This window comes from Amia ocellicauda, chromosome 9 (genome assembly GCF_036373705.1).
Source record: "Amia ocellicauda isolate fAmiCal2 chromosome 9, fAmiCal2.hap1, whole genome shotgun sequence".
NCBI lineage: Eukaryota > Metazoa > Chordata > Actinopteri > Amiiformes > Amiidae > Amia > Amia ocellicauda.
In genome coordinates this window covers 35,076,798-35,093,232 of record NC_089858.1, presented here as the reverse complement: position 1 = coordinate 35,093,232, position 16,435 = coordinate 35,076,798, and the positions used below count along the sequence as shown (strand labels likewise).

Sequence of the window (16,435 nt, the reverse complement as noted above, 5' to 3'; positions counted from 1 at the left end):
CGCTGAAACGAGCCACCCTGTTATTCTGCAGGAGAGAGAAGCCCCGAGATTGTGGCATGGCCTGGGAGTCTTTTATTTGTATTCATTTACCTATTTATTTATTTATTTTCCATGGTTTATTTATTCATAGATCACGGGCTCGCTCTATTGAGCTGGGAGTAGACATAACCACAGAGAGCTCACATAAAGACCAGTGCTGCCCAACCTTTCACACACGATGGCCGAATGAAAAGCTTGGCGCAGCACAGCAGCCCCCCCAGTCACCCACCTGCGTTCTTGTCCAATTACAACAAATTCTCCTCTTGATGAGAATCCTAAGCTTATCTTGGAGTAAAATAATAAAAATATGGGAAATGGCTGTTTCTTTGCTGACACTTGGATTTTTCCTGTCAAATATCAGCAAGGGTTTATGTGTCGAGTTCGAGCTCGTATTGTATCAGTGAGGCCTTGCAAAAATGGCTGAGCATCCAAGTTATTTATTGGTGTGAGTGTAGGATTCTGATGATGTCCTCCTGGCAGCGGGATAACACTGCTATTCACATAGCGGCCCTTAGCTGGAGAACTCTGTAGCGGTGCTGAAGAGGTGGGCGGTCTCAGACACCCACAGATCAATGAGGCATCTCCCCAGGGGATTAGAGCAGGCAGTGTGCGACTCCATGAAATGCCCAGCAAAAGTGCAGGAAAGAACAATCCCTACCGTCTTACTCCCGTCCTGACTGTCTCACTCCCTCTCACTGTCACTGCCCTTTACTCTGACCCTAGACACTCCAGGAGGAGCGGTTTTGTGTGTGTGTGTGTGTGTGTGTGTGTGTATGTATTGTTAGAGTTTAGATGCAGTATAACACAGACAGTATGGCTCCTGCTCCCGCCACCTGATCGAAAACCCCTCATCGTAATAATTGGGGTGCCAAGTGACTCAATAATTAGCTGACAAGTTCACTTTTACCACTGGCAAACAAATGTTTTTCAATACATGAAGATGAAGATATAGCCTTATAATTTTAAATTTACAATCTGCATTTCTCCAGTTTGACTCAATTTACAGTGTAGCTAACATTTCTTTAGGCTGGCATATTCAAATAATCTTGCTCTAATTACATTTTCATATGCGATTACATCAGCAGAAGAATTGTTCTCACATATAAATAATTAATAAATAATGAAGGGGGGCGTCTCAGGAGGCTTATTGCAGCTTCCCTGGGGAACGGCTGCAGGGCCAAATGGTTTCTCAGCCTGTGTGGCGTGCAGCGCATCAATCCCAGGTAGGAAGGAGGGAAGTTGCGCCCCAGTCCAGTTGGGACTCTCTCTCTGGGGGAGATGTAATCTAGAAAGACGTGGTTTGCTGTACAGTAGTCTGGTCAAATAATCAATGCATGAAAACACCATAATCCACAATGCACTTGAATTTGTAAAGCATGCATTGCAACGTGTAACAATAAAACATCCTATTAGTACCACCTACACCCAGTTATTTACCATGCAAGCTAACCAACACAAACGTTAACTTCATTAATAAGGGGGGATATGCATTGGATTGAGACAAGCACTGGCCATCCCATCCCAGGGGTAACGCGTGACGCAACGCCTTGCAACGTCCCAGTGCCAACCGCGACCCCCTCGCTTTTGTTCGGCGCTGGGGGGCAGGGCTGTCGCGGCTCATTACCGGGAGGAGATGGAGGACGCGCTTGACCCACTTTCGCAGAGCAGAGCACTAGACCGCATCAGCGCCTTTGTCTCCGGGCTGCGAGCGTCTGTGACGGAGCCTCCATGTTCCTGCTGAAGGCGAGCCCCTGCGCGGCTGTAAACGCGGGCTGCGTGCGGGGCGCCTGGCCCTTTAATGCCCGGCGTGCGGGACAGCGCGGAAGTTAGTCTGGGGAAACTTTCCGACCTGTTTAAAGGGATCGTCCGGGAAGAATCCAGAGGAAGCGGCCGGGACTGAGGATCGTGGGGAGCAGCAGCAGCAGCAGCCCGCACCTCGGAGAGCCTTTTGACGTTTGTGTTTGTTTTAGTGTATGCATTTTATTTGATCGTCTTTCCCAAGATGCCGTCCTTCTCAGAGTGGAGGAACACAAACCAGTTTTACTACTGCATCAAATTCACCCTCAATGTCTATTCCATGCTGTTTTCGGTAAGTGTTTGCGGCTCAGTTCTTGCGTGGGGAAAACTAAACTCGTGTGGGGGGGGAGCATGTGTCTGTGATATTATCGCAAGGTAATTGACAGATTGCACTTTTGCTGTAATTGGATTGATTCAGAGGTGCAGCTCTGCAGAATCGCACCGATCCCATTGGTGGACAGCGCAGCCCCGCGCAGATCTGCGCACATCTGCGCTACGCGTGTGAAAGCCTGCGGCGGCAGGGCTGCCCGAGCAGCAGCTTGTGTTTCGGGTTCATTGACGGACGCCGGCGCGGCGGGGTTGCCTGCAGTTGTTCACTATTGGCCATGCGAGGTTCGCCTTAAAGGGACGAGTTGTTTTTGTGTGCCGACTAATATTAAAGACTATAAAGCTGTGCAAAAGTATAGTGTCTCGCACTACAGGGAACGCCTAACCATAATAATACGCCTTACAGTAGTGTGCATGACACAATAATAATCATGATCATTATTATGAGACTGAGTCACATTTTCTGTAGACATCCTCTAGGTCTTTGAAGGATTATAATTAGCATTATAATGAGAAAAATATATGAATTTCGTTATATAATTAATAGCCTTTTGTAGCATGTGATGCTAGACGGGGCCCTTTCAAGTCTGTAAGTGTGTGTGAATATTGCATGAGACACCAGCTGCGTGCCACTTAATTAATACGTTGCATTGGGTTTAGATGTAGCTTTCTCATCATAGTAATGATACGGAAGATGCCAACCATTCTGCTGTAAAATCTGCTCTTTGACCAGATGGACTCCAAAGCCCAGAATGCACTGCAGACAGTGCAGTCAACTATCCCCAGACTTGTAATGCCAATTATATTTCATATAATTCTTAGTTTTTATGCCCCTGTCTGTTATTCCCTCTCTTCAGTTGCTGTGCCCCCCCACCTCTGTTTGCAGCTCTTGGACAACCTCCGTTTTTTGATCCTCTGTCATAAATAAAGTTCTTCAGCTGACTGCTTTCATCCGCAGCTGCTCACTGAGATGAGGGCCTGAAGTCGGTCGGGCCTTGGCAACTGTAGGGCTGCGGCTGCTGTCCTCTTGCTCGAGACCGGATTTAGGTCTACGTTCTGTCCCCATCTAAAGGATGGCACAGCGACTCTCCCAGGGCTGAAGCACAGTGAGTGAGGGGTCAGGGCCGGGACCCCCTGGCCTTCTAAGCCTCTTCGTCCCTCACACACCAGCCCGGGTTCTGACCTAATTTATGGCAAGTCATTAGTGTGAATGAGCGCACGGGCACTTGGGGAGAAAAGTGGGGCGACTGCTGCAGCAAGAGTCACCCACCTCAGGAAGTGGACAGCCAGTGCTGACCTGAAAGTCCCTGTGCCCCGTGACCTGCCTCTTGAAATAGTGAGAGCGCGGACCCTTTTTCACTCACTGAGTAGTCAGGCTGTGGAGAGAGCCCAGGTTAGCTCAGTGGCATCTAATCCTGCAGAGTGCTGCTCACTGCTCCCCTGACTCGGCTCTGCTGCCCAGGAGAGCTTTTAATGAGATGATAGTGGCTGCAGGAAATGAATTTGGCCACAGTAGGCTCTCTCATGGCTGCTGCACACGGGCACTCTGTCCTTCGTGTGGGGGGTAAATGTGAAATATTGAGCATTCATTGTTTGCCAACATTATGATGTGTGTATAACATGGAGACCTGCTATTTTTAAATAAAAAATAAAGAAAATGCAGGAAAACGGGAGTGATGGGAGTCTAATTCTCTCCCTGGCTTCTTCATTGGGAACAGCAGTCTGTGTCTGTGAGGTTCCTTTAAAAATGCATACATAGACATACACCGATCAGCCATAACATTATGACCACCTGCCTAATATTGTGTAGGTCCCAAAACAGCCCTGACCCATCGAGGCATGGACTCCACTAGACCTCTGAAGGTGTGCTGTGGTATCTGGCACCAAGACGTTAGCAGCAGATCCTTTAAGTCCTGTAAGTTGCCAGGTGGGGCCTCCATGGATCGGACTTGTTTGTCCAGCACATCCCACAGATGCTCGATTGGATTGAGATCTGGGGAATTTGGAGGCAAAGTCAACACCTTGAACTCGTGATTCATCAGACCAGGCCACCTTCTTCCATTGCTCCACGGTCCAGGTCTGATGCTCACGTGCCCATTGTAGGTGCTTTTGGCAGTGGACAGGGGTCAGCATGGGCACCCTGACTGGTCTGCGCCTACGCAGCCCCATACGCAACAAACTGCGATGCACTGTGTGTTCTGACATCTTTCTATCAGAACCAGCATTCACTTTTACAGCAATTTGAGCTACAGTAGCTCGTCTGTTGGATCGGACCACACGGGCCAGCCTTCGCTCCCCACGTGCATCAATGAGCCTTGGCCGCCCATGACCCTGTCGCCTGTTCACCGCTTTTCCTTCCTTGGACACTTTTGATAGGTACTGACCACTGCAGACCGGGAACACCCCACAAGAGCTGCAGTTTTGGAGATGCTCTGACCCAGTCGTCTAGCCATCACAATTTGGCCCTTGTCAAAGTCGCTCAGATCCTTACGCTCACTGTTCACTTGCTGCCTAATACATCCCACCCACTGACAGGTGCCATGATAACGAGATTATCAGTGTTATTCACTTCACCTGTCAGTGGTCATAATTGGTAATGGCTGATCGGTTTAAAATAGCTCGATGAAGGTCTTGGATCAATAAACAACAAATATCCATGCAAGCAAGGTGGGCTGACTGAATCTCAGTCTATCAATCAATCAACCAACCAACCATTATTAAATATAGCACCCTTCCCAAAAGAATTGCCGCAGGGTGCTTTACCTGTCAGTGTGTTAATGCAGTACAGTACATCAGTAAACCAGGAGGCACACGAGAAAAACGTGACTTTCGAGGGAATCTTCACTTCTTTGTAACCTTTCTTATGTGCCTGAGAGAGTGGCCAGGACCCCCAGAAGGCCAGGGCCGGGGGGGGGGGGGTGGCGCAGGGTCACTTGTGGATGTGCGGTGCTGTCTGAGGGTGTGTCTAATCACGACAGGCAGCTGAGTAGTGGCACGGCAGACGGGTCTCTGGGGACCTGCCTCCAGCCCCACGTGCGACGTGCTGCCTATGACTCAGTGCACTGTGTTTTGGCTGATTGTGTGTGTGTGTGTGTGTGTGTGTGTTTGTGTGTGTTTGCCTGCCTGCCTGCCTGCCTGCCCGTGTGTGTTTTCAAGTTGCGTGTCTCCTTTTGTTCTTGTTTTTGTCAATTGGGCCTCTCCTGTTCCCTGTGTAGCTTCTTGGGTTTGTCTCCTACCCCCACCCCCTGAGGGCAGAGCTGCAGAGTTGGCAGATTATCCCCAGACAGCGCTGAATAATTTAGGACTCTTGTTTTTGACGTGCGAGTCTCGAGGAGGGGTCGGGGCTGTCATCTGAATTAGCCAGCACAGGGTGCAGTGTGTGCCAGCAGGCCCCTCACAGAGAGCAGCAGAGATTTGTCTTCATTGCCTGACTGCTGAGATCATACTGTGACCATCGACACAAGGTCCCCCTGTGCCCTGTGCTGGAGGGGGCAGTCTGTGCGGTCAGAGGGCACTTCAGCCTGCCCTGCTCTCGCATGCAAATATCTGCTACGTCTATCGCATCATCCATCGGTCATTTGTTTATCTCTCTCTCTCTCCTTTTCTACGTATCTATCTGTGTGTCTGTCTGTCTTTACCTATTTATTTGTATGTCTGTCTAACTTTATAACTCGATTTTCCAACCTTTCTATCTCTCTCTCATTGTGTATTTGTGAAATGATCTATTCGTCTGTGCATCTCTCTTCGTCTTCCTCTCTCTGTATCCCTGTCTGGTCCTTCGGTCTGCATGCACTCACAATTGTGTGTAATGGAGGTGGAAGGTGCTTTGTGGAGGGGAGGGGGTCTGTGTGATCTCACTGTTGCCGACCTGCAGGGAGGAAAGAGGGATGTGCGTGATGGGGTTTCAGGGGCCCCCAAGATCCAAAACAAGGAATAGACAGACATAAACTGAAAATAAAACCTTGCTGCTCTTTGAGCCTAAACTAAACACAGACACGGGCCCCTCTCTAAACTTATCGCTAAGAAAAATACAAACCCTGACAAACATAACTGGATTGATGACGTTTATATAATCCTGTATAGTGTAAGCTATATAATACTTGGCAAGCAGTGGAAGCTCACTGTTGACATGCAGTCATAGTGCTCGGCTCTGAACCACCGCACCTGCCCGTTAATCGTCCTCGCTGCAGTGTTGTGTTGGAAGAGCTGCACAGTTGGTCATTAGCAATGTCTGCTTCCGGACAGGGTAATGATAATCCAAGCGTATTAAATACAGGCGTTGTTGCGTTTATGAAACCTATCCCCATTGATTCTATGTATTTATGATCCCGTTGAGCACAAATTGTTAGAACCTCTCTATCGTGCAGAACTGTATAGACTTAATGTTTTATTAACCGGCTGTTTTATTAACAGTATGACCGTTTTTTTTTTTTTTTTTAATTTCATATATATATTTTTTTCAACACATAAACTGCAGTTTAATTATTTACAAAGTTGTGTTTGTACCTTGGATATATCTGCAGCGTTACAAATTAATGTGATGTTTAGAAAAATTACAGCTGTTAAATAATTGAAGAGACGAGGCCTGCAGCACACCATTCTTTTGAGCAAAGGGTCAGTATTAATGAGGGCTGCCTACTGTCGACTGTTATTTCTGCTCTTTAAAGCTGTAAAACTAAAATAAGCCTCTGTAGTATATTAAACAAGTTGAGCGTGTTATTTTATTCTCCAGTATAGCAGACCTGTAGACGAGAATTAAGTCGCTGTGGTGATTTTGCTGACAGTTTTCATTCCATGGAAATCGTATATCATCCCGTCCCTAATATATTCTGTGAATGCTTATTGATTTATTTCTGACTTTCCACCTGTCAGAGTTGAAAGTGAGTGTGATGTAGGGCCACAGCACGACCGCTGAGTGGTCCGTGACCCTCTCTGTGTTGGTCCAGTGTTGAGGTGGACGGGGGGTTGCTGTCGGACTGCTCAGGTGGGCTTATTGATTGGAAGCTAAGTGTGTGATGGAGTGGGGTGATCAGTTGTTGATGCTCTAAATGGTCCGGTCACTCACCCTGCGAAATAGTGTCCCTTCAGCCTCCGAGGCTCACCCTGGTTAACCCGTCTTTCCAAGCTGGCGTGCATCTCCTTTGTGTCTCAGCTCTGGTGTATTGGACATGTTGTGACTTTGTGACTGACACTTGACTTTTTTTATTACTGTATTGATTATTGATGGGTTTTTTTCCAGCCTTAACTACAATCTGCCTGCAATTGAAAGCTAAATAACTAAGCAAGAAAGCAATCTAGGGCATTGTAATGTGCCTGTCTGACTGTAATCAATAGCCACTATAAGTAGCTTTGGACACTGGCTTTTCCTTCTATATCCGGCTCTCGCACACACCCTTACTTACACACACACACAGGGTATTAAATATGCATACCATATTCCTATATATAGACACACACACACACGCACACGTATATGGCAGTACCTATACACACATCTTTGCACAAGAAGTGTGAAATGGAATGTCCAGCTGATTCCAAAGAATTTCTGGACAATCTTTCAGATGCTTCGGTCAACAAGAGCAGTGTCCAGCCGGCAGTGTGAGGACAGTGTGTTCTGAAGACCATTTCCACAGTCTGTTTCTGCATTCGTGGCCCAGACATAAGGAGCAGGTGTTCCCTTATTTCTGAGCTGTCTCTGTGGCCACCAGCTGTGGTTTTCACAGTGCAGACAATGGGCACAAACGCTGCCGTGGTAGTGGGAGAGGGGCTGGGGCTGGCGCAGGCGGGCACCCTTCCTTCCCCTCCCTCCCCTCCTTCATTCTTTCCCTGCCCCTGACGGCACGCTTCTCTCTGAAACCCCAGCACAGAAAAACTGATTAACATGTATTCATGCACAGGGCAATTTTAACTAGCTGTGACTGTAGCGGAGACAATCGAAGGTCTATTGTGTGTGTGTGTGTGTGTGTGTGTGTGTGTGTGTGAGAGAGAGAATCCATTTTCAGAACACTGTTAACATGTTCTTTTCTCTGTTTCACATAATCTTAAAATAAGTTTCGTTCACCTGAACCTACAAACCCGGAGACACTGTTTTTTGTTTTGTTTGTTTCTTTGCGGTTTTTAAAATTTGTTAAATTCTATTCGCTACCCATCTTGCTCCCCCTTCCCTGTTCCGTTGCGAGGCGTGTGTGAGAGAGAGAATCTTTTGTGAATATGTCCTCAGAATCAATCAGCCCACATAATGAGCCCCTCTTGTGATCGGCTCTCAGGAAATTGCACTCATTTTAGCTTGATTCCTGTGAGCCCTCTGTCATCTGATGGAGTTCAGTGCCCTGCATGACAGGTACTTTAGATCAGATTCTCCCCCCTCACCTCCGTGTTATTGTTTGTGTACTTTTTAATTTTTTTCCGTGATTTTTTTTTTTTTTGTTGCAAAAAATCCTTCCAGAGCTGACGGTCCCCCACTTGAACCATCTCGTTCTAGGGCACTAGTGTTTGCTGAAAGATACCTCTGACCAATAGGGATATCGGGCAAGGCCTGTGGAAGGAGTAGCAGCAGGAAAGGAGCTGAGGGGAGCAGATTAGTTTACGTTGGCCTGAGACAGTTTAGGCGCTCAAGTTTGTCCGTCCGCCTTCGAATCCGTAATGCCTGTCTGCCCATCAGACCTGACTACTTCACTGAATTATTTGTTCACTTAGTTGTTTGAAATCCATGTGTCTCAGTCCTGTTACGTGGGGATCTGCTGCTGTTCGGTTGTTTTGTGATTGAGCTCTTTTAGCAGCCTGTTCTCTGGGTGAGGCCCGTGATTTTTTTTTTTTAACTGTTTTGACCTCTCGAGAAGTTGACTTGAGTCAGAAATGAGGCTTCACTCTGGAGCAGAGGATGGGGTTTTGAAACTCCTCTTGTTCAAGTCTATAGTTTTAGAGACTAGGGGTGGGCCATACAAAAAACAAAAAAAAACATTGACCTACCTGCTCACAAGAAACTGTCAACCCAGTCTCAGTGGCTCCTTTATTTCCTGTCACGTGCTTCTCTCTTCTCGGTGTCAATCTGCTCTGAAGTACAGGGTTGTTTTCCGCTGTTCCCGGGTGAGTCAGAGTTTCCCTGCCACCCGGCCTAGGTGTCTGGCATTGAAGTAACCTGGCCCACGCAGAACTGAGCAACCTGATTGGTGGAGTGTTTGGTGCCAGGCTCAAGAGCTGTCTAAGCACCCTATTAAAACAAACTTCCGTGACTGAACGCTGCTGTTTGCTTAATTCCATGGCAGTGATTAACGTACCTCAGGGTTGTCTGTAGCCCCACGATTGAACGCTGAAAAGTGCAAAAGAAACAATGTTGGGTTCACCACATTTGCACTGTAGTGAACATGCTTTCTGCAAGCGCTGTCCAGATTTCAGAAGGTGCTCTTGCTTTCATCCTTTTTCTCTACTGTCTTTACCTGTCATTTGGACCATCGACTTTATTTCAGTGTTTTTTGTTCGTTCTTTTTTCCTCTGGCGTGTTTTTTTGGCGTACAAGATGTGAGCCAGTTTCCCCGGAGGCCTTGTATATTAGTGGCTTTGTCAGCGTGGAGCAGCCTTTACCCAAATCCGTGATCGCTCTCTTCTCCTCTTCACAATAGTGCTAATCCTTCTGAAGCAGCAATCCAGCGTACTCAATTGGTCTATAGAAACCCATCTCTTTTCCTCTTGAAATGGTGCAATTAGCAGTAGTGCTCTGGGCTAGAATGGCTGTTAGCAGTATTAGTGTGTGCAATCTTCTCCTCACACGGCCTCCTAGAACACGTTATGAGAGCTGTGCGTCCCGCGGCTGACACGGCTCCTGCAGGGGCACTCGGTGTTACAGGCTGCCGATGGAGACAGGCGGGAACAGGCTGTGCTCAGTGCAAAGTGGACTCTCTATTGAGGAGAGGCAGTGACGGAACAGATGCAGCCGGCTGGGGAGCCATTGTGTGTCGTCTGGATGTGGGAAACTTAGCTTTTGCTGGTAAATGTCATCGCCAACGTTGCCGGCTAATTGCGTGCATAATTAGTTCATTACGATGCACTGAACTCATCGGGGGAGGGATGCGACAGATGTTTTCGGAAGAAAGTCAAACAGAAATGCACTTGGTTATTTTCTTGTTATGGTTGTTATTTGGTTCTTATTCGTAGTAGTATTGGTTGAAGTGCTCCGAGTGTGTAAGTTGGGTGTGAAGGAGAGCCCTTGTCCTCTAGTGTCAGTGTCCGGGAGATGAATGGCCCCAGTGCAGTGATGGCGGCCATTGCTGAGACCTGCTCCGGTTAATAAGGCTCTTGACTCCGTGCCAAATGTCCCATTAGAGCTGTTGGTTTCTTCAGGCTTTCTCATCCATCTCCTTTCCTCCATCCATCTAGCTTTCCATCCATCTGTCTATGCTGCTTTAAGGTGCCAGGTCTCTTTATCCACACCTGCCCCACTCCCCTCCATCCTCCTCCTGTTCCCTTGTCCCTCCCATCAGCTCTGTGATGTCATGCCCCAAGTGTGTAAACCCCAAATGGCATTTTTCTGCTGCTCATAAGACTCCTGCTCCCACAATCCCTTCTGTTGCCAAACCTCTGTCTCTCCTGCTGCTACTGTCACCTGCTCCACTGGCACACAGGCACAGACACGGTGCAGCTGCCCCACCAGACAGAACATCCAGCAGCTCACCTACTGAGCACTTTAAATTCATCTCAATTTTTTTGGCAACCAAGAAAACTCCCCATAACGAAAGTGTAAAACAGTTCGTAAATCTGTCGGCATCCTGATTTAAACACCCCCGTGGGCTCCTTCGGCCGGTGCTTTTTCCCACTTTCACAATAGTTGGATTTCCCTCTCCTGGCAGCCCAGCACAGTGACTGATGTCATTACCCACAATGCTCTCCCGGGGTCATAACTTTTTCATCCAGCCCATAAATTGAGTGGTGGACTATTAGAGCAAATGTGGCAGATTTATATTGTAAAGTATTAGTTTTTGAGTGCCCAACTCCCCCTCACACACACAGATTCCTCCTTAGACATTTTGTTGTTAAGCAAATGTGTCTCTTGAGATCTGTAGCTTGCGTGTGATATTTTAGCGCTAAAGGATCCAGGTTTTGCACTCAAACCGTGAATAGATGTGCAGACATCACATGAGGATCCGCTGAAACACCCTGGCAGGGGAGCGCTAGCTTGGCAGCCGAGATGAGATCAGCAGTCTTGGGTCTGGTATGAATGCGTACGTGAATAAATAAAATGAATTCATAACTCCCTCCGTCACTAAGTGTACGGTTGTATATGGCGCTCCTATCAGGCTTAAATGCCAACAACCTGTCTGAAGGGTACGAATAAATTATAATTAAAAACGTTATGTATCTGATCACAGCCTTGCTGCTTGATTAATGTTAATTGCTGGACTGATTAATGAGGTCAAGCAGCTCTGATGTCATCTTATGTGTTCCTCTGCTCTGGTGGTTGTTGTTGTTGTTGTTGTTGTTGTTGTTAATTTTTTGGCAGACACCCTTACCCAGGCCGATTTACAGTTAGGGCAAGAAACTTTTTCCAAGTGCAAAAAACAAAAAGATAACCCTAGTACATATAGGTTAAAACTACCTCCCACGCAGTTGAGTGCCACCCCAGTGCGTGCCGAGGGGCAGCGCGGCAGGGAGGCAGGTGCAGTTACCGTAGGATGATTGAAAGTGCTAAAGACACACGGGCGATCAGGAGCAGACAGAAGCCAGTCTTGTCTGAATGCACGGAAATGCATGGATCAGGCTTTGCTTTTATCCACTGACTGCAATTTCAAACGAGGGAGGGAGGGGAGATGGTGTTTTCTGGAAGACTCGTCTCTCTCTCCCCCTCCCTCTCTCTGTGTATCCTAATGCAGAATCAATATCAAGTGGAAATCGCTTTTCTACAAGCGGTGCAGAAATCCTGCCGGCGGAAAAAACACTCGCCAGACTGCGCTGTCTGACAAGGAGCAGGGATCGTGTGAGAGGCCGGGCTGTTGGCAGTTTAAGTACACGGGAATAATGGGACTGTACTGTCCTCGGGCATTGATCTTAATAACAGCTTCTGGGGAAGAAATCTACAATAAAATAAATGCATAAATCTGTAGATGTAGGGTAAAATTAGCAATTTATCTAAAGTTAGGATTCAACAGAAATGTATGCAAACTGAATGTGTTGCTGAGCAGGAGGGTTCCCCAGCTACGGCTGACTCTTGCTTGCTTGCTGTAGGAGACAACAGGAGTTACTGAAGAGGAAAGTGACAACTGAGAGCTGACTCTTGTATTTTGTATGAAACAACCACAATATATGCAGTATGTAGATAGTGTCTGGTTGACCCTTGTGACATGGGGCAGGATTAAAACATTTGAAACCTGTGCATCTTTAAGCTTTGTTTGTTACTTCCTTGTAAAACATAGTTATATTTTGGAGTTTGCTGATTTAGGGGTATCCATTGCATATATACTGTGTGTGTGTCGATGCAAACCTCAGAGAGGATATTTGGTATTGTGCTCTGGTTCTTCTTTGCCTCGGCAATAAACACTTTTCTTTTGCTGAATTATGTTGCTAGCTTTTAAGATCTTCCATACAGTTGTGTTTGCCTTTCTCCCTGCCCTGTTGTTCTCAGTCTCTGTCTCGATGACCAGCTCCAGTGTCACGGTCGATGGCCATCACAGGGTTGTTGGCACACCCAGTGAGAGGCCCACACAGGGAACCGCATCCCTGACTGCGTGCCCTGCTGCTTAAATCTGAGGATCAGCGGTGAGGGGCTGTGGGAACTGATTTGCCCCCTGTTGGAGGAAACGGGGAAGAGAGCGAGAGAAAATATAAAATTGTCTGTGATGTGAACACGTTGTTCCTCCTGTCCCCTTTAGTAGATCCAGTGCCCTGCTGCGCACGCCTCCTGCTTCACAACAAGTGACCCAAAGGGGCTGGGGATGGGGTTGAGACGGAGAATAATTCCATAATTCCTAAAACTCTGCCTGTTTTATTGTGTGTGTGTGTGTGTGTGTGTGTGTGTGTGTGTGTGTGTGTGTGTGTGTGTGTGTGTGTGTGTAGGTATCCACAAGATCTGAAACGTCTTGATTTCTGCTCCAGATGGTTGACTGCATAATTTTCCTCTTTTTGTTCTTCTCTCTCTCCTCTCCATTTGCCTCCCTCCCTGTTGTTCTCCCTTGGCCCGGTCTCCCATTCTGCCTGTAGCATCTCTCCTGCTGCATCTGCTCTGCTGTGGTACTGCTGCAGGGCATGGCAGCGCAGCGCAATACGGTGGGGTGAGAGAGGCGCTGCTTCACGGGAGCTGAAATATTCACCGCCTCATGGCCTTGGTACTGACAGATGCGTTCTCATTGGCTGGGCTGCGTGGGAGGACACACGGCCTCATGGGATAGCTGGGGTGTCCTGGAGGACTGCCTCAACAAGAGGGGAATGCATTTGATGTTGTGGAGATGAAAGGTGATGGCAGAAAAGGGAGAGGGGGGTTGTGTTAGCGCTCATTTTTCAAACGCAGTCTAAAATGCAAATTCAGGCTTTAATTAGGGATGCAGAGAGGGCCACGGTGCTGCTGCTCAACACTGTAGCACTTTCTCGAAGGGTTATTGTGAAGTGAATTGGTTGTTTTCCAAAGATGAATGGAACTGGATGCTGGAGAGAAGGATGTCGATTTCAAACAACTGAAATTAATGACTGGGAAACTAACACCTTCGAAATACTGAGCTAGGTTTGAAATAGACAAACAGATGAAGGTAGGGATGGTGTAACGGCTGTGCGTAGGTTGTTGGGAGAACAGAACTGGGAAATGATTTAGCATCAAAAGGAAGTTATGTGATGAAACGTAGGCCTACGGGCTACAGTTATTTTTTGTCCCTTGTAAGACTTCCTATTGTCAGGGCTCATTCATTACTTTGTTAACTGGAATTGTTGAATTTTACCATCTGCCCAGCTTCCATTCCTCAGGCACCAGCTCCTCACATTTATTGTCCTGCCAAAGCTGCCAAATCAAAATATTCTCGATTGTGGCGTTTCTCGTTTATGCTGTGTACCTCCGCTAGTAAATCAAAATGGAAGCTGAACATCTGAACAGTGGATCATGCGTTTTGTGATTTAGAAGGCTTTCAGCACAACGTAATAAATTGCTCTTGGCTTGCTGTTCTCTGCAGTGATTATTCAATTTATTTACTTGTGTGTTAACGATTTCTTCTTCTATCAGCATCCATGGGTGACCAACTCCCAACACAGGTTGCCATCTGCTTTGTGATCTAAAAAAATACAAGACTGTGGGTATTAAGGTATTTTTTTGGTTGTTTTTCTCTTTTGAGTTTGATTCTGAAATCCCGAGCTGCGTGGCATCATGTCCAAGAGACGAAAGATGAAACTAAGCTGAAGTGCAAAAGGAAAAATTCAATCGCTAACCGGAACGATGGATTGCCTAATTGCTGCAGCCAGGAGATGCAACAAGACCCAGAGGCTTAATTAGTCCAAATTCCTCATTGGGGCTCCAGCGAGCAGCAGGTGGAAGGAAACGCGGGCGGCAGTCCTTCCTGTGTTTCAGGGTTTTCATCAGGTGAGCAGGAGACTGAGTGGCGCTGCTTGTGCAGTGATTTAACCCCTCCGTCTCCCCTCTCTGAATTGTGCTGCGCTGGAGGGCTGTTATTCTTTTCTTTCTTTTTATTGCATTCTTTATTTGTTAGAATTTTTAAATCTGAGCACGGGAACCACGAACACCACCTCATGTAAAACAAGTACTCTGTCATGGGCACCGTCACCCCATGAGGAGCTTCTCTTGCACGCACAGAATTGTGGGTAATCTGGAACCAGCTGGCCACCTGAGTAGTCAATTTAATCTCCCTGGGTGACTTGGAGCAATGGCACTGCCTTTACATTTTCGCTATTTAGGTTTAGGAATCAAATTAGACTTGCGTTTTGGTCTGGGGTAGTTTAGGATTGGGTTAGGGTTCCCTTGTAAACTTAGACTATCAGTAAAGTTATGGCTCACTTTCCAGAAATGTCTTGATGGAAACCCTGTGGTTCATAAGCCGGTGAAATCAATAAAAAGGGTACGAACGCCTGCTTGTTTGTGTCAGTCAGGACAGAGCGTCTGTTATGCGTGTGTGTAGGTATTCGTTTGTGTGTGTGAATGGGGGGGTTTGTTGTGTTGCTGGGAAGTCAGCTGGAAGCAGAGAGACAGTGAGTCGTATCAGGATCAGAGCAGAGGCCGGGGTGTGAAGAGCTGCATTGGATGTTGACCTCTTTGATCCTGTGGTCTCTTTTGATGTCTGTCTGTCTTTCTGTCTGTCACATCTCTAGTCTGTTGGATTCTGTGCAGAGGGAGCAGAACAATATTTTGTAAGTTGCCCTGGACAAGGGCATCTGCTAAGAAGTAAATATTATTATTATTATTATTATTATTAATAATAATAATAATATTAACAAAAAACAATACGATTTTTTTTCGTCTTGGCTGGCAAAATGTTTTGTATTTTTTTTTTTCCAGTCCAAATAATGATTTTCTCCCCCACACCCCACCAAAGATCAAGGTACCCCTTGGCACCCCCCGGCCGTGTGCAAAGACAGGGAGGAAAAAAAAAAAAAAAAGACAAACAGAATAGAGGGAAAGGTAAAACAAACACTGGAAAAGTGCCAGAGGACAAAGGGTTTTGTTGGAAAAACTCCCTGATGACCGTCTCGTTAATAATAACGAGAACCCGACCCCGGGCTGCTGGAATCGGAGAGGCCAGGGAATTTCAGCGTTTCACTTTTCATCTTGCTCTTTATTTATTTAGTTTCATCTGTTTTGCTGTGCTGAAACTGAGGGCGAGGAGGTCTTGCTAGTCACTACCCTCCCCCCATGTGGTGTCCACACAGCGATCCACAGTAGCAGAGCAGACTCACAAATGGATATATTAAAAATTATTTTTGGGGAAAAAAGTATTCTTTCCCAGAAGCAAGGAGGAGAAACAGGCTGGGAATCGGAGAGGGAGTGGGATGGGCGGCTGGGCGCCTCCTTGTTGCCAGGGCCAGGGAGTGGAGAGCTGCAGACGGCCCACGTAGAGCATCAGTCTCATTTATCTCTTATTGATCTCATTTAACCAGATGAGTCAATAACTTATCAAGTGAGACTGACTCATGGTTTACAGTAAAGGCCTGGCCTACAGGCTAGCACCACAGCCACATAAATAATAGGCAATAATCATAATAATAAATACAGACTTCTTCATTTGATCCATCCTTAAAGAGGACATATCCCTTCACCGTGGGCACTGATGTTTCCGTTGGCACACCCTGCGCT

The 16,435-nt window shown here is 46.9% G+C and overlaps 1 protein-coding gene across 1 annotated transcript in view; it reads left to right on the top strand.

Moving 5' to 3' along the window:
- Positions 1-1,506: 1,506 nt before the first annotated feature.
- Positions 1,507-16,435, top strand: part of LOC136759306 (tetraspanin-15) — a 36,479-nt gene continuing 21,550 nt past the window's right edge. Inside the window, exon 1 of the mRNA XM_066714232.1 lies at positions 1,507-2,128. Coding sequence (XP_066570329.1) covers positions 2,042-2,128 — 87 coding nt within the window. The 5' untranslated portion in view covers positions 1,507-2,041. The remainder of the gene's footprint in view (positions 2,129-16,435) is intronic.